At 37.9% G+C, this 23,240-nt stretch overlaps 1 protein-coding gene across 4 annotated transcripts in view; it reads right to left on the minus strand.

The window, feature by feature from the left end:
- Positions 1–1,411: 1,411 nt before the first annotated feature.
- The window catches only part of SINHCAF (SIN3-HDAC complex associated factor), a 29,702-nt gene continuing 7,873 nt past the window's right edge, over positions 1,412–23,240 (minus strand). For all 4 annotated transcript variants that reach the window (XM_081249219.1, XM_081249220.1, XM_081249222.1 and 1 more), the window contains exons 2-6: positions 16,490–16,637; positions 15,089–15,188; positions 13,347–13,473; positions 7,214–7,364; positions 1,412–3,537 (exon numbers count right to left, since the gene is read on the minus strand). In XM_081249219.1, the coding sequence (XP_081105345.1) occupies positions 3,378–3,537; positions 7,214–7,364; positions 13,347–13,473; positions 15,089–15,188; positions 16,490–16,617 (666 nt within the window). In that variant the 5' untranslated portion in view covers positions 16,618–16,637 and the 3' untranslated portion in view covers positions 1,412–3,377. The remainder of the gene's footprint in view (positions 3,538–7,213; positions 7,365–13,346; positions 13,474–15,088; positions 15,189–16,489; positions 16,638–23,240) is intronic.

The raw sequence follows: 23,240 nt of genomic DNA on the forward strand, positions 1-23,240 counted from the left end.
TCTGACCCCAATCCCAAAATCTACCTTTCTCTATAACTACCTTTTATAGTTTCTCTGAAGTCTCAATGCTGCTTCCCACTATGTCCATAGACAATACTAATAAAACCATATTACAGACACTGAAACACTGGAGACCTTTTGTCCTTCACTGTTAAAATCATCTTATCCACTAGGTTAATTATCGTGCGCATCAGTTTTTTACAAAAAAAAATGTCTTTTACATTTGCAGCCAGTTAAGCCGACTGTGCTCTTTTCCCCATGGGGGCCCGGTGCACAATGGCTGCAAACAGCAGCCTCCTCAGTAGTATATGCAGCCTGTTGCCTGTATGGGTTGCCCTAAGGGACCTTGGAGACAGCCCTTTCCAGCGGACATTAATGACTGACATGCTGTCCCCAGTCTAGGCTCCACACAGGTATGCGTATTGCCTTTGGAAAGCCCCAGGGCACAGTGGCCAGGGTCCACATTGGCCAGGTCATAATGTTCATCTGCACCAAGATGCAGAACAAGGAGCATATGACTGAGGCCCTCCGCAGGGCCAAGTTCAAGTTCCCTGGCCGCCAGAAGATCCACATCTCCAAGAAGTGGGGATTTACTAAGTTTAATGCAGATGAACTTGAAAACATGGTGGCAGAAAAGCAGCTCATCTCAGATGGCTGTGGGGTCACGTACATCCCCAATCGTGACCCCCTGGACAAATGGCGGGCCCTGCACTCGTGAGAGCCTCGGCGCTGCCCCCTCCCCACCCACGCCCACCAATAAACCCTACTTACTTGTCCCTGTCAACAACAACAAAAAATGTCCTTTACAGTCAGTCTCCGACTTAATGATGGTTCAACTTAGGATTTTTTGACTTAACGGTCGTGCAAAAGCGATATGCATTCAGTAGAAATCAGACTTCAATTGTGATCTTTTCCCAGGCTAGCAATATGCAGTATACGACACTCTTGTGATGCAGCGGCAGCAGGGAGCCACAGTGAGCCACAGACCCCAGTCAGCCACGCAATCAGGAGGGTAAACTACCAGTACATTTAGCCATTCTGGCTTTCACTTTCAGTACAGTATTCAATGAATTACATGAGATAGTCAACACTTTAACGAAAAATAGGTTTTGGGTTAGATGATTTTGCCAACTGTAAGCTAATGTAAATGTTCTGAGCATGCTTAAGGTAGACTAGGCTAAGCTATGATGTATTAAACGCGTTTTTGACTTACAATATTTTCAACTTACTTTGGGTTTATTGGGATGTAACCCCATGGTAAGTGGAGGAAGATCTGTATTTTAAAGCCTGTATTTCTCAGTGAAGAGGACTTCTTTCCTTCATGGCTTGTTAATAATACTAAGGGCTTACACTGAGTATCTGTGAGGGTCAAAAACATTAATTACTCTTAAGAACACCTTTCAGACAAAGCCACAAAACAGCTTCTTTTATTTTCTAGTAAGACTAAATTTATTCAATACCCTAGTAAAAGTCTTGATTATAAGTATCCAACAGTATAAAAAGTACAAAACAGATTTGTAGATTTCTAATATATTAATACAAAGTGCATGACTACATACAGTACATCCTACAGGCAAAGAGAGGTGGAAGGGGAAAAAGAAGACTGTGGTTGAGGTCTAGTAATAAATAAATAAATACAGAAGTAGAGATGATCCATATTATAGTATATTCTACCACCAATACTGCAGCCAAAATGTACAAAATAAAAAGAGAGAAAAAAAAAACCATTTCAAAATAACTCAGGAGGAAGATGATAATGGCTGGGATTCTTGTAATACACCTCAAAGTCTGTGGGAAAGCTGACCCAACTCACTATGTAGTCTGTGCATATGGTGGCTTGTAGTTTTTTCCAAAGGAAGAAATATAAAATTTTAAGCTTAGCTTAAGAACTATAAAACTATAGGGTACCCATAAAAATTGGCTCACTCCTTCTTGTTATTTATACTATCCAATCTTTAAAATCCAGTTTTAAAAATAAACACTGAGTCATGTTATTACAAGGTAGGCAAATGACCCTCCCGCATTATGAAAAGTCTGAACTGGTGATATATTCTTCCTGAACTTTTAGAAAAGAGGCAATAGATAGTACTTTGGTTTGGGTTCAAGTAAAAGGCTTTTAATGAAGGTTTTACAGTTGAAGAGCTCCACGTTTAGGATGTATAATCTAACACCTCAATGTTCAGAAAGCCTGACTAAAAGAAACCAAACCAAAACCAACCCACTCAGCATTAACACACACCTCTTTTCTTTTAGTAGAATTTTACTTTAATATAGAATGAAAAACAAAAACCAAAAACCCAAAATCCAAAACCCTAATAGGTTAAAACAAGTCAAACAACCATTCTACACAGATAAAACCTTCACAAAGGTCAACCGAAGTAATCCAGAGCTAAAACTGAATTGTGCAGATTTTCAATGAAGTCACCAGTCATGTAACATAAACAAATTATTTACACACTTGCAAGCCCTCTAAGAAATGTGCCCCAAGAAGCATTAACCTTTGTTTTTTTCATGTGCCATCCTGAAGACTTGCACATTTTATTTTTCAGATAATTTAACATTTTTAATAGAGTGCATTCTCTACCAAGGGGTAATGCTTTGGTACTATTCATATAGGATTGCCTATCCTAAAGATGTGACATTTCCCCAAGAGGAACTTTGAGTATGCTTTAGAAGTTTCATATAAATTAAAAACTTTATCAAATATCAATATGGAGGGAGGTGACACAGGATGCAACATATACAGTCAAGTTACCTCTGTATATTTAGAAATTACTCCTTCAAGATATTCGCACTAGAGAGCTTAGTCCGTCCTGCTTAATATTCAGTAGTACAGGTTTGAATCATCAGAACCTTGGCAACACCTTAATATTTCGAAGTTATTAACAACTACCTCTAGGGGCAAGTCTGTGTTTACTGAGTTATGACAAATTTATTATAACGAAGGAAAACAAGTGTAGCCAGCCATCTTAAAAAATGCCCCAACCACTGCTTCTCAATATAGAAAGACTAAAACTACATACGTTTATCATACAACAAATCCCATCTCTGTCCCCTGAAATTCCCCTAATTTCATTCATTAGAAGGGGATTTTTTTTTTTTAAAAAGCCTTAAAGAGCACTTTACAGCAGCATTCAGCTTTCCTATGAAATACTCAGCATCTTAAATATTATGTACACTTCTTTTTTTTCTTTTAGTAAGCTAGATACTGGCTTCAGACTTTGTGGAACTGGAGGGAAAATAACCCACTCAAAACTATTCTAGAAATCAACTTTTGGCAGAATAACAGGTATCCAAGTTAAAAATAGGAAGGTCATTTTGTTGGTGTTTTCCAAAATTTAACTCATTTTTTTGTTCCCCTTCTACATCAACCTCAGTCACCACTCCTGAGTGGAGATGGGCAGAGGCTCTGGCCCCTGCGCCTCCGGCTTCTCAGCAGCTGCTTTCTTATTGCTGCAGCAAGGCTTGAATAGATGTGTGTCGATGAGGACTTCCCCAAAACGGCCTTTATAGATAATGCCACAGCATATTTTCTGTCTAAAAGAAAAAAATGGAGAGAGAACAAAATATATTAAATAAGGCAGAAAAACAGGAATACAAAAAAAGGAAAAATCTACTCATCATTATAACTAGTACAGCATGATCAAAGGTTCTACTTCCACCATCTCATCACATTCCTAATGAATGGGCTCCTAGAGTGACCCCAGTTTGCTAGGTAATGGGAATTACCCAGGCGCCTTAAATCCCACACTGGAATCTTATCAAATATTAAGGGGGAAGAAGGCAATCTGAGAGACAGCAGTTTCAGAGGCTGCTCCAAAAGTTATAAACGGTTTCCTCCCAAAATCACCAAATGTTAAAGAAAACAGCCACCATCAACAGGCTGATACAGCTGGTGGTTTTATTTTAATACTGAACAGACAAAAAATATATACACATATTGGGCTTCCCTGGTGGCGCAGTGGTTGAGAGTCCGCCTGCCGATGCAGGGGACACGGGTTCATGCCCCGGTCCGGGAGGATCCCACATGCCGCAGAGCGGCTGGGCCCGTGAGCCATGGCCGCTGAGCCTGCGCGTCCGGAGCCTGTGCTCCGCAACGGGAGAGGCCACAGCAGTGAGAGGCCCGCGTACCGCAAAAAAAAAAAAAAAAAAAAAAAAAAAAAAAAATATATATATATATATATATATATATATATACACACACACACACATACTATCAAATATACATAAAGGCATACAAAAATGACAACACAACAAATCATCCATGGATCACACACTCTAAAAAAAACTATTATTTCCTATGAAGTCCCCCGTATGCCCCTCTCCAATCCCAGTCCACCCAATCTCATTCTCTCCTCCTTAATTTCAGGTTTATCACTCTGTTTTTTTCTTTACATACAACGTTTGCATCTCTAAACATATTGCTTGTTAACTCATATATGTAATATATTAAAATATATATATATAGAAATGCATATATATGGAATCACATTGTATGCTGCAATTTTTTTGCTCAACAGTGACTGACATTCATACATATTGTTAGAGCTTTATTTCATTTTAACTTATGTACGGTATTCCACCATGTGAATATACCACAATTTACCCACTCTCCTTCTGATGGGACAATTTTTGCTATTACAAACATGCTGTACGTACTGGTGCACAGGTCTGAAGGTTTTTTCCTAGGTTACGTTGCTGGGCTATAGGAATGGGAACGTGTTCAACTTTACTCGAAAATGCAAATTATTTATCAACGTGGTTCCCTTCTATTCGTATTTTGCTAAAGGTTTTATTTTAAACCTTGAAGCGAAGTTCAAATTTATCAAACATCTTCAATATACCACTAAGACAGTAGGCATTTTCTCCCTCCTTTAGGAAACTCAAATTATATTAGTTGGCTTTCTAATGCTTCAAACAATCTCACATCCCTAGAATAAATCTAATCTAGTTATGATATATTGTTTATGACATATCAAAGTTATGTTAGCCTCATAGAATGCTTGGAGCCTATGCCCTCTTTTATCCATAATCTGGAAAAGCCAGTGCAAGATTAGAATCATTTGTTTCTGGAATGTTTGGTAGAATTTGTCTATCTAGGCCTGGGATTTTTTGAGGGAAGACTTCTGACCACTGAATCCATTCCTTTATTAGGAGACAATTCAGGTTTTCTCCTTTTTCCTGAGACAGTTTTGGTGAACGGTCTTTTTCTACTAATGTATCCATTTCACCTATACGTTCAAATTTATTGTCATGAAGCTGTTTCTAATATCCTATTGTCTTCTAAACTTCTGCTTTTTCTATAGCTGAATCTCCCTTTTCTTATCCAAGATGCTTATCGGTACCACCTCTTTTTCTTGACCTGCTTTATCTCTAGTAACTTTTTTGGTTATCTTTTTCAAGAACCAACTCTTAGCTTTACTGATACTATCCATTCATATTGATTTTCTACTCCATTTATTTCTACTCCTATCTTTAGGATCTCCTTGCTTTTATTTTTCTTTATATTGAGCTTCATTAATCTTTAAATTGGATACATGTAACTTCATTTCTTTGAAATCTTTCTTTTGTAAGAAGCATTAAAGGCAACTTTTCTTCTATCTACCTCTTTAACTTCATACCACACGTTTTCATTTGTGGTATTTTTCAGTTTTTTTTTAGTTATAAGGATTTTCTAACTTATACATTCTTCTTGAACCCATGGTTTCTTAATTTACAAATATATGGAGGTTTTCGTCATTTTATTTTGCTAGATTGATTGATTTATGGATGCGTTGGGTCTTCGTTGCTGCAAGCAGGCTTTCTCTAGTTGCAGTGAACAGGGGCTGCTCTTCGTTGAGGCACGCAGGCTTCTCATTGCGGTGGCTTCTCTTGTTGTGGAGCACGGGCTCTAGGCGCACAGGCTTCAGTAGTTGTGGCTTACGGGCTCAGTAGTTGTGGTGCACGGGCTTACTTGCTCCACAGCATATGGGATCTTCCTGGACCAGGGATCGAACCCATGTCCCCTGCATTGGCAGGCGGATTTTTAACCACTGCGCCACCAGGGAAGTCCTGCTAGGTATATTTTAAAACTCTCCATCCTTCCCTTCTTCTCTGGAGGTTTTACATTCTTATTTTTATTCTTTTAGTGGTTACACAGTTAATTAATCAAACTCTAAAGTTATTCAATACATTTATTGTCAACAATACAAAGATATTAGGACATTTTAACTCCCATCACTTCTATTACTTTGACTTATATGTTACTGTTGTCATTTAATTCTTTTTTTTTAAATTCCCATCTATTATCATTTTAAGCCTTCAGTGTTTGTTTAAATTTACCTATAGGCAACAAATATTTATCCTTCTCAGAATTTCAATCTTGGAGCTCTTTTTTCTGCCTATAGAATTTTTGTTATTGAGTCAGTTTGGCAGCAAACTCTCAATTTTCTTTTTCTAGTCAAAAAGTCCTATGCCCTCATTTACGAAAGATATTTTTGCTACATATATATAATTTTAAGTTGAGAGCTATTGTCTCTTGGGCCATTGAAGGTATTAATCTATTGTTTTATGGCTTTCGTTGTTCATGCTGAGAATTCAGCTTGTAGGTTTGCTGTTCCTTTGAAAATAATGTCTTTATTTTCTCACTACTTAAAATCTGCTTTGCCTCCCATGTTCCATAGTTTCCCTATGATGTATCTATGGGTGAAACTTCTTCACCCATAAGATAATTGCTTATTACCTTGCTTTTAACTTGTTAGTCTTCCCAAATCTGTGAACTAGAAAATCCTTAACCACTTTCTCTTTAAATATTCTCTCTTTCCTAGTCTATTATCTCTTTTTTGACTTTGGGGTCCCTCATTCACTCAGCATTTGGCCTCTGATTATTTCTTATTAACTTGTCTACTTGTTAATGCCATTTTTAAAGACATAAAAATATATATACTTCTAGCCCTTTTACTTTTTTCAGTGGGAGAGTTGGTCAGAATGAATACCTAGTATACTCCATCATAGGAAATTTAGATTTCTTAACATGATTTCCACCTTAAATCAATTTTAATAGAAAAAAACACACACAAAATCCACTCTCAGCTCCATTCTTGCCTAATCCACCTCCGAACACACATGCTACCAGCTGTGTGCCAAATGCCACTTAATTGCTAAGGAAGTGGGAAACCGTTGCCTATAATTAAGAAGGTTTGCTGGTTAGAGAGATATTTTCTGTTGCTTTTACCTTTTCCAGTATGTGAGATCTAAAAAGGAAAACACTGGCGTTCTGTTAGAGCCAGAAGCCATCTCTGTATCTGAGCCATCATCTGACTGGTTACTATAACAAGGAGATTGAGCTGGAGAGGCACTTGAGGTGGTACTGTGAGCATCAGAATCTGAAATAAAGTGAAAACAAATTATAATTTCACTATATGCAGCTGCAACTAAGCCTCAGCATAAAACACAGTGAATGAGATAATAAAAAAAAAGAAAAAATTTATTTTCTATGCACTACTGACATTTGAAGATATTTGTACTAAAGTGTATCTAAAAGAAAATGAGCTTCCAATAAGATGAAGAGCCGACATACTTTTCTCTATTCTCCTGCTAATAAGTACAACTAAAAATAGATATGGACACAACATATAAAACAAAACTAAACACTCTGAAAGTCGGCAACAGCTAGTGAGCTCGAGACTTAAGGAAGGAAGCGGGGGTGAGCTACCCAGCTTTTATGGGTTTTCTTTTTGCCTCCTAAATCCCAGTCCTGCAGCTGAAGAAGCCAACAACTCAGAAATGCCAATGGGTGCAGATATAGACATAGACACACACACACACACACGACATAGACACACACACACACACACATACACACACACACACACAGCCAACAGAAGCCTGCCCTCTCTAGCCAAAGGACCAGGAAAGGGGCAGCTTAGCGAAAGAGGAATCCTTTCGGAGACAATAACGCCTTTACTCCAGCCAAACACCACAGAAAAAGAAGGGTCCCCACCCGCACCCACAGGAGCAAAAGCCAAGTGGGGAGCCTAGGTTTCCATCCTCCCAAGACTGTTAGGAGGCCCCCCAACACCTCCACCAGGGTGATGTCAGTGGAAGCCCTCTGAAGAGTCAGGGCCTTCACTGTGGCCCACCAGGAACAGGAGCACCCTTACCACATGGGAGCCTTAATTCCCAGCCCACCCCCACCCAGCCACAGTCAGGAGCTCCTCCTACCTCAGATACCAAAGGAGGCTGGAAAGGAGGTTCAAAGTTAGGGGGAACCTGACTTTTAACACCACTTGGCAGTAACAAGGTGGTGCCCCCCCCCATTTCCCCTTCTGGAAAAAAAAAAAGCCAGTTAAAACAAGTAATAAAACTCAGAGTCTCACAACACAATTTTAAAATGTCTAGGTTTCAATAAAAAATCGTTATCATATCCAGAACCAGGAAGATCTCAAATTGAATGAAAAGTCAAGCATCTATTAAACACCAAGATGACAGAGACGTTAGAATGATCTGACAAAGATTTTAAAGCAGCTATGACAAAAATGCTTCAATAAGCCATTATGAACAAGCTTGAAATAAATGAAAACATAGCCTCAGCAAGTAGGTCTCAGTTAAAAAAAAAAAAAAAAAAAAAGCAGCTATAAAGAACCAAGGAACTGCAATCCGAACTGAAAAAATACAATAAATGAAATAAAAAGCTCAGTAGACGGGCTCAACAGCAGAATGGAGGGAACAGAGGAAACAATCAGTGAACTGGAAGAAAGAGCAACAGAAATTACCCAACCTGTAAAACACAAAGAAAACAAATGAAAGAGCCTTAGAGACCTGTGGAACTACAGCAAAAAACATACATTCATGTGACTGCAGTCCCGGAAGAAGAGGAGAAAGAGGGCGGAGGTGAAAAAATACTCAAGTATAACGGCTGAAAACGTGCCAAACTTGGCAAGAGACATAGACCCATAGATTCAAGAAGCTGAGCAAACTCCAAACAGGATATACCCAAAGAAATCAATGCCAAGACACATTATAATTAAACTTCTGAACGTTAAAGAAAAAGAAAAAAATCTTGAAAGCATGCAAAGAAAAATGATACCTTAACCATAAAGGGAAAACAATAGATCCTGACTTAATAAGGAGTAAAGGCAATTCATCAGATACAAGCTAAACATGATTTAGTGTTTTTGCCCTCAGAAGACTTCATATAAATTTACAAGCCAGAAAATAAGTCTTTTGGTTGATAGTCACTGAGCTATAAAGCTATCATACTGCTACTCTCAGTAACAGCAATATCAGACAGGGGTTGAGCCTACCACACATCTTACCTTTGGCTAAAGACTCACCACCACCCCCCCAGGATAGGTGGATAGAATAATCCTCCAATTCATAGAACTAATCAAATATTTATTAAGTATCCACTAGACATCAAACCCTGTGTCATATCCTACATGGGAAGAAACAGACTAAAGAAAACTTTTTTGAATAGCGCTCACAAGCATTTTCTATTAACAAAAGTTTATATACAATAGCATAAAATTAAGTATCTAAAACAAAGAAAGCACCATTGGTGTTTTTAATATGTTCATTTACTTCCAAAATATGAATAGCTTAACTTCATGAAAAAACAACCGAACAAAATTCTCAAGAGTAGCAGGCTTTACATAAAAAAGAATGAAATAATGCCATGTGCAGCAAGATGGATGCAACTAGAGATTATCATACTAAGTGAAGTAAGTCAGAAAGAGAAAGACAAATACCATATGAAATCACTTATATGTGGAATCTAAAATATGACACAAATGAACCTATCTATGAAACAGAAACAGAAGCACGGACATAGAGAATAGACTGGTTGTTGCCAAGGGGGATGGGGCTGAGGGAGAGAGGAAGTAGGAGGGTGGGGTTAGCAGCTGTAAGCTGTTACATACAGGATGGATAAACACCAAGGTCCTACTGTATAGCACAGAGGACTATATTCAATATCCTGTGATAAACCATAATGGAAAAGAATATTAAAAAAAGAATAATAAATGAATGAATGAATGAATGAATAAATAAGGAGTAGCATGCTTTACAGGAATAAGTCTACAGGAACATGTAAAAGACTTCCCTGGGACTTCCCTGGTGGTCCAGTGAGTAAGACTCCGCGCTCCCAATGCAAGGGGCCCAAGTTCGATCCCTGGTTGGGGAACTAGATCCTGCATGCGTGCCACAACTAAGAAGTCCACATACCGCAACTGAGAAGCCTGCATGCCACAAATAAGAGTCCGCGTGCTGCAACTAAGAAGAAGTCCACATGTCGCAACTAAGAAGTCCGCACGCTGCAACTAAAGATCCCACAGGTCGCAACTAAGACCCAGTGCAAACTAACTAACTAAATAAACAGCACATATACTGCTAGGGTGTGTGTTTAGAAAAAAAAGCAAAAGACTGCTCTAATAATTAACAGCAATAGCAGTCATCTCTATGCTGCTCTAGTGATAGTCATCACTATCCTAGGAAGTGTTTAATATCTATGAACCATTTGAAATTGCAGTTATTTGACCATGTCTACCTATAAAAATGGCAATTTTACATGGTTCAATCTAACACCCCTGGGACACTAGGATACAATTATATATAGAATCGCAGTTAGGGGAAAAAAAACCCTCTCTTCTAGAATGTAAATCTGGAAATTCTTCAAAGAACTGTAATTTTTGAAGTCTTAAACATTAGGTAGGTAGGATTTGGAAAGGCACAAAAGCCTAGTTAGATAGCATGGGGTAGGTGGGGATGATGAGTAAAATTGTGGAAGCAGAATACACTATGCACACGAAGGGAACTGACCCTTTCCCTAAAACGGTACATCCAAAGACTTGCTAGGGGTTTTCCATTTTATTCTACAGCAACCAGAATCATTGCAGGTTTTAGGAAGAAGAATGACAAAAAGAATGGCTAACCTTTGTATGGGAATTTATTTCGCTTTGTTCTGTTTTACAAAACCCCTTTTACTTGATTATCCTCACTTCTCTGATTAGGAAATTGTGGTTAAATGTTCAGCAACACCAGGGTCACATATTTGTTCAAGACCTGTAACTCAAATCCGGATCTTCAAGCCCTAGGTCCAATGCCTTTTTCCAGTACACCACAAAGGAAAGAATGCCCCAAGAAGAGGAATACAGGGCAAGTACATGCAAAATGCATGGAAGCAAATATACAACCAGAGACAGGGAAACCATTTAGTGGGTGATGTATAAAACTTCAAGTATCTCAAAACTGTTATGGTGCACACAGCTGTTAGCAATTCACAATGCACCTGGGAAAATCATGTTTCACTCCGAGTTTCCAAAACCCAGTTATTTTCAGTTTCCAACCCCTCCACAGCACAGCTTTATCACAAAAATCTAAAATTACACTGGACATATTCCCTTAGGTAAGGCAGAAGTTAGTCAGATGTCACTTTCCCTATCATTAAAGGGAGACGCTAAGAATATACAACGAATATCAATTTCTCTACCCCTCAAGTTATAGAAGAAAGTTACTATTTTCTAAATGTTCACTAAAACATGTAAAGAGAATAAAGGGTAGAGTCAGTCTTTCTTCCCCCCTTGGTGATAGCTGGTTAAGAAACAAACATGTATAATTAAAATATACACATATTTGATGTTGCCTAAATATTTTACCACAAATGTATTAAAATATTTTAGCCAAAGATTAAATATATTAACAGAATAACTATGGACTGGTAACACCAACTTACCTGAGAGCAGAGTTAGTAGCAGATCTGGAAGGACTTTGGAGTCCTGTGGCATGAGTTACACTATCCCAGAGAGCAGAATGATATTGTAGAAACGGCACAGGGCTTTGAAATTAGACAAACCCCAGGTCAAATTCATCTCTACCACTTACTAAGTGGCCTCGGGTCAAGGTGAAATCACTACTTTGTACTTCCTATCCTAATCTCTAAAATAGAAATCACTGGGATAATTATGTATGTAAAGTGCTTGGTACATATACCAAAATGCTCGAGAGATGATAGTTCTCCTTCCTTCCTCTCATTCTATCTGATCAGTAACTTGTCTCTTTCCATTTTTCTAAAACAAGCACTGATTGATAAAACTTTGTCTAACAAGGTCCTACAGAGTTTTTTTTTTTTTTTAGCCGCACTGTGCGGGATGCGGCATCTTAGTTCCCCAACCAGGGATGGAACTCGTGCCCCCTGCGGTGGAACCTCAGAGTCCTAACCACTGGACCGCCAGGGAATTCCCCAGTTTTTGTTTTTTTTTAATCCTAAAAATTCCAATACAGGTCCACCTACAATTCTGAAAAGGTTCTCAAAACAAAAGTTTATTCCTAACCAATTTGGTCACAAAATCTGGCCCGACCTGGACTATAATTAGGTAAGCAAACCTGACTAGCTTATTTACAGTTAGTTTATTCCACCTATATGAATACGCCTACATTTTCCCCACAGAAACACTAATGTGTTTGATTCAATAGTGCTGCCTCAGATCCCCCTGGGCGTAATAAATAACATAATAACATTATATGCAGTGGATTTCCTTTTCAAAATCTGAAATCTAGGGCTTCCCTAGTGGCGCAGTGGTTGAGAGTCCGCCTGCCGATGCAGGGGACACAGGTTCGTGCCCCGGTCCGGGAAGATCCCACATGCCGTGGAGCGGCTGGGCCCGTGAGCCATGGCCGCTGAGCCTGTGCATCCGGAGCCTGTGCTCCGCAACGGGAGAAGCCACAGCAGTGAGAGGTCCGTGTACCGCAAAAAAAAAGAAAAAATCTGAAATCTAAATTCCTAAATACCGTAGTACCACAAAAGGTCCCCTGCCCCCAATGACTTCCAATAAAAGTAGACGAGCTTAATATTAATTTATCATTCCTTTCCCATCCTCTCACCCCACACAACACACCAAGCCCCCTTAAACCTAAAGGTCTTGAGGCTGGCTTTTACTGCAATATCTGAGTTATGATTTCCAAAATTACTCTCCAGAGAACCTGGGCTTTAGTCTCAGATTGTCCACTAATTATTTATGTACCTTTCTGCATATCTCCAGGCCTCAAACTCCTTAAGAATAAAAATCAAGTAAACAAACTTGAAAAATTCACCTTCTAAAAATTAAGATGTCAATAAAGAGATCAGAATGGTCTGAGTGTTCTTAGCACAATCTGAAGAAGTGGCTTCTGAAAGTACTTTTAAGACACCAAAATCAAAGAGAAAGTTCGAAGATTTCATAGAAATAAAATATCTCTCCCAAGTCAACATTGCCTCCCACTCTTTTTTTAAAAAGCAATAAAAGAAAAAATGGTCCATACATGCCATGTGCCAGCCCAGACAAAAACAAAACAACTATTCTTAAATCCTCATGTTTCAATATCAAACTTACTGTGACGTTTAAATTCCTTCTGCAGTTTACTGATCTGGTTGCTTTTTATCCTGTTTCCAGATAGAGTTTTCACTTTCTTTGGTTTCAGGGTAGTCTTTAGACTGGGTCCTGCCCTTGCATCTACCACCTGGAAGAAAATACTGAATATTTAATACCATTTTAAAAATGACACCTCTGTATTCCCTTGGTTCAGACAAATGCTTATTTGAAGGAGCCAAATTTGAATTTTCTACTCAGTGTTTGAGAGCTCATGTGCACTTTTAATCATCACATGGTATTAAAGAATAATTTATCTAGTGTTTTTTTTCCTTTGAAGTAAGTAACAGTAGGAGTCTGCTGGACAAAAAATTTACATAGATTTTATATATGGTGAAAATGACCCAAGTAGGTTAAGAAAAACCAAACCTAACAACAATTAACATTTCTATAGGATGATGTTCTGCAGTTTACAAAAAAGTTTTCACATACTTTTGATTTTAACTTCACCACAAAGCAGTAAGCAGTAATTTGTTACTCCAGTTTTAGGGTAAAGAAAAACAAGAGATATTCAACTATGTATTTTGCCTTATTTCACTAAGCTAGTAAATGGGCAAGGGTGGGTGGGGAAGGGGCCCAGACGCAAATCAGGGTTTTCAGACCTATGCTTTATGCTCTTTTTACTACACACCCTTAATCCCTGAGGTCAGCCACGTGAGGGCAATGGCATGTTCTTCCACAGCCTAGCATGGCCACTGGTCTAGCCCCATATGGTCTCATTTCTCATGCCTTCATTCACATTGGCTATTTGCAGATTTCTAACCTTATGTAAAAAGGTTGACATCACCTTCAAAATCACAATTTGGATCTTCTCCAGGTAAGCTATTAATTAAAGAAAAACTCACATTTTTATAGGTTAACAGACCCACAGAAACCTATTATAATAATGAAACATTGTCACCAAAGGACAGTGTTAGGCTGGTGTAAGAAAAAAGGTAAAAAACAAATATTTTTTGCCCACTTAAAAACAAACATTTTGTATAAATGTCATAAATCTTCTGCAAGCTAGCATACAGAAAAATTAAGTAAGACCTAACAGTGTCGTTCTGGTTATTGAAAGTATTTTCTAAAGAATTCTAGTGACGTTATAAAGTGAAATGCAAATAGAAAACACATTTACATTCCAGTTTGATCTCAACTGGATTTAATATAGAGAATAACAATAGCTTCTATCTGAGTGATTACTATGTGTTATACTTTATATACATCATCACATTCAGTTCTTACGACAGTTCTGTGAGATAGCTATTATCTTTGCACTTTATAAATAAATGTCACTTGCCCAAAGTTCACAACTAGTAAGTGGTAAAGGCAGGCTTTAAATCCAGTTCTGATTATAAACCAATGTGCTCATTAGTACCAACATGAATTAGGACATACATAATCCTAGGAGATGAAAAAAAGGATCCATGTCTAATTAACTCTAGGAATTTCTGGGTTAAACCTAAAAATATGTGAAATGTACACTGTGAATCTCCAAAAATGGGTATATTTGATACAACCTTAGAGAAATGCCATACCAAGCTATTTTTCTCCCCAAAATGTCAAAATGTTAAGTGATTATATCTGAGCAGCAAGTAGTGCTTTTCTTTATTCTTTTCAGACTTTTCTACCCTAGGAACATATTATTTCCTAAATTAGGGGGAAAAATTAATGTTACTTTAAATATAACAGGTATAATTGAGAAAGACGAAAGATGAACTCACATGATTCCAGTTTTTTTTTGATCCTGCTGGCAATTTCTTCCATCTTTTCACAAGCAGGACACAGGCATTACAGATGTCTCCTGAACGAGTCTCATGTAACCTGATAAGAAAACAATCAAACCTTTATTAGTCTCCTTTACATTAAACAACTCATGCAAGTACATTTCTTTTAGAAAAAAACACTATTTATAGTTTATAGATGTTATTTCTAATTGTCTGGAGTGATCCAGTTCCATTGTTTCTGTAGAATATTTCAGAAATATAATTAACTTCTAGATCCAATGAATCAATTCCATGTGCTACAATTTGGTCATTTTAAAATAAAGAATGTTTTTTAAAACAACAGCAAAATTTAAGACCTAGAGAAGATCCTGGTCACCATGGTTTTAAACAATGCTGTCCAATTAATCTTTCTTGAAATGTGTAGATACTTCATAAACAATAAAACACGACCCTTTAAGTACAAAAATGTGCCGTGATATTCTAGTTTCACAACAAACAAAACCAGAGAGGCACTGTAATTTTTTTTTTAATGAATATATCTGCATGGGGGAAAGAAATCTGTAGTTACCAAGCTATTTTTTAATTGTCTCTCTGAGGAATTTTTCATTTACTACACTTTTCCTGTATTATAAATACACAGAAAAATACTAATAACATTTATTATATATACAATTGGAAGTAAAGACATTAGGAGAAAAATGTAATTTCAAAAGGCAAGGTTGGTTAGTGGCGACTCTGACAACCTTCAAAATAAGTACAAAGTCTAGGATTAACAATAAATAATCCACAAAATGTTTTGATAAGAAAGAACAGTGGTGAAATTAATTTCTAACATGGGAAATGGCTCAACTTTAAGTATTTTATTTCATCCAAGTATTTGTTGGAAAGTAATTTCCATTTTATTAAGCAGAGGTTTATTGTCAAAAGATAAATAAAGAACGAAATTATAAAATAAAAGCTAACATAGCCTGACAGGTTTCAGGGCAGAGCATTAAGTCCTGTTAGTATCCTCAGCAGGCTGGGTTAAAATATATTTCTATAATTTAGAAGAACAATACAAAGGACAGAAAACTAGTGGAGGACAATTACTGTAAGAGAGAATAAGGGTAATTTTTTAAAAAAATCTCTTTGTACATCCTGAAGTTAACAAAAGGGTTTGTTTGATTATAACTTCTAAAAGGCTCCACAATTAATCTGGTAGTTCCTCATAATCTGGAAAAAGGAAGGCTGTCAGTATTGTTTGATTTGTTTTAAGAGCAAGTGCCTTGAAATAACCTAGATTAGAATATGAGTGATTTTAATTATTAGCACACTGTTCCAATCCCTTTGCTTAGAAATACTGCTGTATACTGTGATCTTTTTCACTCCAAAAATGGTACAAACATCACATGATCTTACCCAAAACAGCTCTGGAAGTCCTTTTCATAGCGTTTACTGTCAGTGAATCGAGAACTGGAGGATTTAGCTCTGCAAATACAGCAGCCCTCTATACTTCGGTACATCTTTGGCTTGTGAAAACCAAACATCTTTTCTTCTGGGCAATAGTCTGTAAAGCCAAGGGAATTGATGACACAGCTTTGTTGAGGGCTATAACAAGAAACCATTAAAAGCGAACTCTCCGCTCCACCCTACCCCCAGCAACGCGGTACTACATGACCAAGTGAGACAGGAGGGCTCTGGTGAAAACCTCTTGGATCCATCTCAATTCTAGGCACACGAGCACAGCAAGTGTCTAAAACACACAAAGTAGCTCAGGTATTTAACAAGGCTTCTACTACCTCCTTCTCCCCTCCTGGCAAACACTCATTCTAAAATTGCAGGAAGGGTACTTCCCTAGTGGTGCAGTGGTTAAGGGCCCATCTGCCAATGCGGGGGACACTGGTTCAATCCCTGGTCGGGGAGGATCCCACATGCTGCGGGGCGGCTGGGCCCGTGCGCCACAACTACTGAGCCTGCACTCTAGAGCCCACGAGCCACAACTACCGAAGCCCACATGCCTGGAGCCCGTGATCCACGGCGGGAGGGGCCACCGCAATGAGAAGCCCACACGCCACAACGAGGAGTAGCCCCCACTCGCCGCAACTGGAGAGAGCCTGAACGCGGCAGACAAGACCCAACGCAGCCAAAAATGGATAAATAAATAAATTTATTTTTTTAAAAAAAATAAAATTGCAGGAAGGAGGCATTTTCTAAAATTCAAGATTTTAAGTAGAGAATACAACAAACTCTCCCCACTATCCTGTGAAATAATGGAATCATACACAATGGAGGACACATCCTAAAATTTAGGCTAAGGTACCCCCTTTTATTTTGGATCTCTGCATTAACGTGATTCCCCTCTCTTGGAAAGTTTTGAGCATTTACTACAGGACCACTATTTGATACTAAGCACACAAGTAGCTCAATATGCATCAACCTACACTACTTTGCCCTATGGGAAATCAGAGGGGATTTCTTCTGTGATAAATGGGAAATTCTAAGGCAAGTTGTCCCTGAATTGAAACTACTGAAAGGAGGATGTAAAATACACAAAAATCCAGGGTTATAATTTAAGAATAATAATTTTATAAATCATTAAGATAAATTAAGAATGAGCTCACGTTGCCTGACCAGTGGTCTGCCCCTCACAGCTGTTACAGAGGTTTTTGAAGTTTTTCAATGAGGTGCTATGCCTTAGAGCAGTAATAGTGGGAGGCATATGTTCAAAAACGTAAACTGTGATTTCCACGATCAAAAAAATCTCAACATCAAGCAAGGAAGGCAGATTCAGCTCCAGGGCTGGATGCAACAAAAATGTAGCTGGCAGTAAACGTGTACCTTTTAAGCAATTTAGAATATCCAAACCAAGGACCAACTTCACCAAAACATCTGGACTAAGAGAGGTGATGAACAGAAACTAAACCCCAAGGGACAAATCCAGAGCAGTGTGTGTGTGTGTGTGTGTGTGTGTGTGTGTGTAAAGGTCCAAATACAAATTATCACAAAACCATCACATAAAGCACCAAGAAGAGAAAATTATTAATACTAACTAGATTTGTGCCCACAGTTTTAGGAGTTATAACCACAGAACACCACCCCTTTAAAAGGTCTTTTAGAAATACACTCAAATATACAAGTAAAACAAAAATTTTGGTGTTTGTCTTTGGATGACCTCTTGCCTAACCTCATTCCATTCCCTTTCTGGTTAGCCATACCAGAGCAAGTATATGAAAGTGATTCAGAAAAATAACCAAATATCCAGGATCGTGTGTGTGTGTGTGTGTGTGTGTGTGTGTGTGTGTGTGTGTGTGTGTGTGTGTGTGTGTGTGTGTGTGTGTGTGTGTGTGTGTGTGTGTGTGTGTGTGTGTGTGTGTGTGTGTGTGTGTGATATGCAGGGATTCTGAAATATAAACAAAGGATTTATAGCTTGTTTTTAAGAAAATATTTTATCAGCAAATAACTAAAGACTTAAGTCTTCCTTTTAAACAGGGGCCACTGTTCATTAAGTGTTCTTTGATGCTTTTGTTGGTGAGGGAGGCAAGCAAAAAGGGAGGTGCAGTGGGGCAGAAGGCCACGGATGCATTTCCATAATGAAGCCTAAACAGTTGCTTTGATTTAAGAATTGTTAAAACAAGAAAATAAAATACTCCTAGTCGATTAAGTTAATTATTTTCATTAAATGAGATTTTTTGAAAGGAAAAAAAATGAGGAAGGTGCTCTGTATATAGTAGGAAAAGGCACAGACCTGTGAAATGAGGTAGATTTCTTTCTCCATCTAACAAACCCATATGATAAGTGAAAAGAAAATTGCCTCCTGAAGAAAATGGCCATGTGCTGCTTTGGAAAAAAACAGGTCAAATGACACAGGTTTATAGAAACTTTAAAATAAGTACTCAGAAAGTAGAAGCTATTGCTTTAATTTGTGTATTTCTGTTTTGAGGCAAAAATGTAACATAACTTTCTAGTCCTTACACCAACCTGTGGGCTCTCCAAACTCCCCCAACACCCTCCATTACCATCAAGGTCAAAAGTCTAGAGTTCCTCTTGCAGTCACCAGCTTCATCAATAGCTCTAGGAAACTTCAACCTCCCTTCTCAGCAAGGATAAAGGAAGTACAGCAAGAAAGGCCAGTTCATTCCATTAACACACAGACCAAATCCTATTACAACAGACAGACTCCTATCTCTCACAATCCCCTTCTCTCCACAAATAAACATGCCATCAAAACTATACAAAAATTGGATCATCTCCAAGATATGAACTACCTTCACTGAGGCCGGATTTGACCAAGAAACCAGAGTTTGTGCCAGTTATCATGCTGGCAAGCTGCTAAGAAATACTAGGGCTACCTCCAGGTACTGAGGCCTTCCTTTTCATCAGCAGCTATTGTGAATCAACTGTTCATCTTCAGTATGAATTCTGCTGTGGTTGGGGATCTCCACGAAACTTACCCAATAGTACCCGTGAAACACCGTTCTGCAGCTTGAGGATATTCTTCTTAGACATCAGAAAAAATATAATAGCCTGATGTCTTTCTGATTGATAATCTTTTATGTAGTTCTGCAACCTTTTTTTCCTGACAAAATTCTTCTGCCTAAACATCTGAGTGGGGTCTAAATCCTAGGGTTCACCCTCTTCCAAGCAGTGCTAAATGCAGTAAGGAGGCAGGCACTTGTCTTAATGCAGCACACAAGTAGCGCATGAACCTTTTAACGGATGATTACTTAATAAACCTATTAAAACTTTTCTGAGTTTATTCCTGCACTGGAGAGGTACCTGGGAATCTGCAGCAAATACACAGGGGTTTCATTTTGGGCTCTGTTTACAGTAACCCAGTTAAGCAGTGGTTGGTGCTTAGCCATTTTGAGCTTTGGGGAGCTCAGAGATTAACTGAAAATATTTTCACAAAATCTACAGACCCACTAATGTTTTAAAAAACAAAAAAACCTTACCTAATCTCTGGGGAAAAACTAAGGACACAAACTGGCTCTGAAGCCAAGTTACTTTATATATTTGAGAAGGTAGTGGGTGAGCATGGCACAATTTGATTTTAAACTTGGAATTTCTGTTATCTCAACAAACCGGGTGGTTCTTTAGAATACTTCTTTCCTATAAAAATACTGAATCACTATGTTGTATACCTGAAACTAACATAATATTCTGAATCAACTTCAATTTAAAAAACATATTTCTTTCCTAATCCCACATTTGTGCAATATTAAATGATCCCTCCAGAACAATCTATTTTATCTGTTCAAATTATTTGTGATTTTTGCATCTATTCTTATAGGTGTCACATCACTCAGCAGTGTTTTAATAGGAGGAAGCTAATACCATCTGCTTCCTAATTGATGAATAGTTACAGATGAGAGTGTACCCCGTACAATCTCACCCTTAAGCATGTATTTGCAGAAGGCAGAAGAAAAGTTACCTTTGAGATAAAGGCAAAAATCAGAAAGAAGTAAAATGCTGATTAAAAACCGTCATTTGCCTTCTAAAATTAGATAGTAGTGATAGCTGCAACTCTAAATACACTAAAAGCCACTGAACTGTACACTTTAAAGAGTGAATTTTATGGTACATAAATTATATCTCAATAAGCTTGTTTTTAAAAATAAAAATAGACTGGGTTGGGAATTCTCTTATTCTCTTCATTCAGCTTTGTAACCTCAGCACCTCAGTGCCAATGATGTGGTACGTACTCAATAAATGTATTGATTAAACTTTTTTAAAAAGCTGTCATTTGTATAGCACTTCATGTTTTATAAAGCACTTTCATTGACATTAGTTCTTTATCTACTGTCAGCCAAAAAGCCACAAATTTTTTTCAATACTGTAACAGTTAAAGACAAATCAACCATGCTGAAATTACTGTTCTGTCCAATGTAATTCAATCTCCCCAAATTAAAAGGATAAAGTTAATAGCTAAGTCAGCAAAAGCTGTAAGAGAAATAACTATAATTACATGAACAAATAGCATACACAGACAACAATGTGAATTTTTTAAATGCAACAATCAATTCTAAACATTTGTTTTGATTGATTTACTGGGGTTTCTTCCACTTTAAAACTTCCAAAAAGTTGATCATAAAAATTCAGTGATCGGGCTTCCCTGGTGGTGCAGTGGTTAAGAATCCACCTGCCAATTCAGGGGACACGGGTTCGAGCCCTGGTCCGGGAAGATCCCACATGCCGCGGAGCAACTGAGCCGGTGCACCACAGCTACTGAGCCTGCACTCTAGAGCCCATGAGCCACAACTATTGAGCCTGAGTGCTACAACTACTGAAGCCCACACGCCTAGAGCCCGTGCTCCACAACAAGAGAAGCCACCACAATGAGAAGCCCACGCACCACAACGAAGAGTAGACCCCACTCGCCGCAACTAGAGAAAGCCCACGCGCAGCAACAAAGACCCAATGCAGCCAAAAATAAAATAAATAAATAAATTTACCTTTAAAAAGAATTCAATCATCAACTTAATGAAAGAATGGGAAATGCAACCTTAGTGTTGGACAAGGAAAGGCTGAAGTAACCACTGTTTATCAAGATACAAAAGAGCCAATTCTAATCTGATCTAATGAGATTATGAAGCCAAAGAGCAGGGATGATGTCTTACTACACTTAATTCGGCACACATAAGGTAAGTTTACTGAGTACAATACAATATAAATGGGAAAGAAATCTTCACAGCCAATAGTGAAGGGATGCTATTTAAGAAAAGTTTTCTGATAAATGGCTTGAAGGCGATGTCTTACAATTTTTAATAATATCAAATACCTGATTTTAAGTTCCAGCTAAGAAACAGTATGAAGAATCGTGAAATGCAAATTTTAGAGCTTCTTAATATGGAATTTTTATTATGGAATTAGGAGACAGTGAGGTGAAGAACTTAATTCTGCAGAGTATTTTCTTGTCTTTCAAATCTTGTAAGGGTGTGATTTTAACATTTAGGAAAATGGAGAAGGTTCTTATTATGACAAATGTAACATGTATTAGGCTCACCTTAGTTGGTATGTATGCTTTGAAGGACACCAATAGTTCCTCCAATGTAATAACTTCCCCAATTTTACTTTCTAGACTCCTTCTGGGTAGTAAAGTCTTTCTTATATTCAAAAATACCTTTCAAAACTCAAAATGCCTCTGGATGGACTAGATAGAAGAAAACAGAGAGAAGTAAGTATGCCAAGGATGATAAATCAGCTTTACAGTTAACTTCACAACTTGTCCATGCCATCCCGAGGAGTGAAATTCTGATGCACAAATTAGGGGTGCAACCTCCCAAATTAAAGCATTCCTAAATTAAAGTGATCTTCGTTTTCAACAGACCAAAACCCTATAGCTTCTAATTATCACTTTTTCTCTCTAAAATCCAAATGACCTAGACCTTAAAAAAAAAAAAAAATACATAAGATATTGGAAGCAACCTAAATGTCCATGGATTCTCAGACTGGTTTATGTATGGTGTCTTCATACTACAGAATACCCTTTCAGCCCTTAAAAAGATGGCATTAGTTCTACGACATTGTGCAGGGAGGGAACTTTTATCCAAGGTATTTGTTATACAGTATAATCCCATAGTATGTTTTTTAATGAGAACTTAAATACACAAACTGGCTTTTTAAAATAGATTTTTAAAAATTAGTAAACAGCAGTTGCCTCTGAAGGGTGCAAGAATGAAGGAGGCTTACTTTCACTTTACTCCCTTCTATACTGATATTTGTTTTAATCAAGAGCACCACACCCCAAAACCTTAGTTATCATCACATATCTCGACTTAACTAAAGAGGAATCTGAAAAATCCCAGAGTTTAAATAAACTTCCTCAAAGACATATGGACAAAGAGACACACATTAGGAAATATATTCCACAGGAGAGAGTACAGAATAGACTAGTAAAATCAGAACAGACAGAACAGAATGGGAAGGAAACTGCAGAGAAGAGACAAGCAAAAGATTTGTTAAGTGGGAAGGAAGCAGTGGTGAACACAGACAAAAGGAACCAAGCAACCAAAGACAACTTTGAAGTGAAGGAGATGTATGCTTTAGACCTGCACTTTAAATGGCAGGATGATGGGAAATGAAGAGAAATACGAAAAAACACTCATGATCAAAAGTTATGGGCAACCTTGAGTTCTTGGAACTAGTAATGCTACCCTCGACACCATTTTAG

Source organism: Mesoplodon bidens (assembly GCF_964165515.1).
Source record: "Mesoplodon bidens genome assembly, chromosome: 11".
In the NCBI taxonomy this organism is placed as follows: Eukaryota; Metazoa; Chordata; class Mammalia; order Artiodactyla; family Ziphiidae; genus Mesoplodon; species Mesoplodon bidens.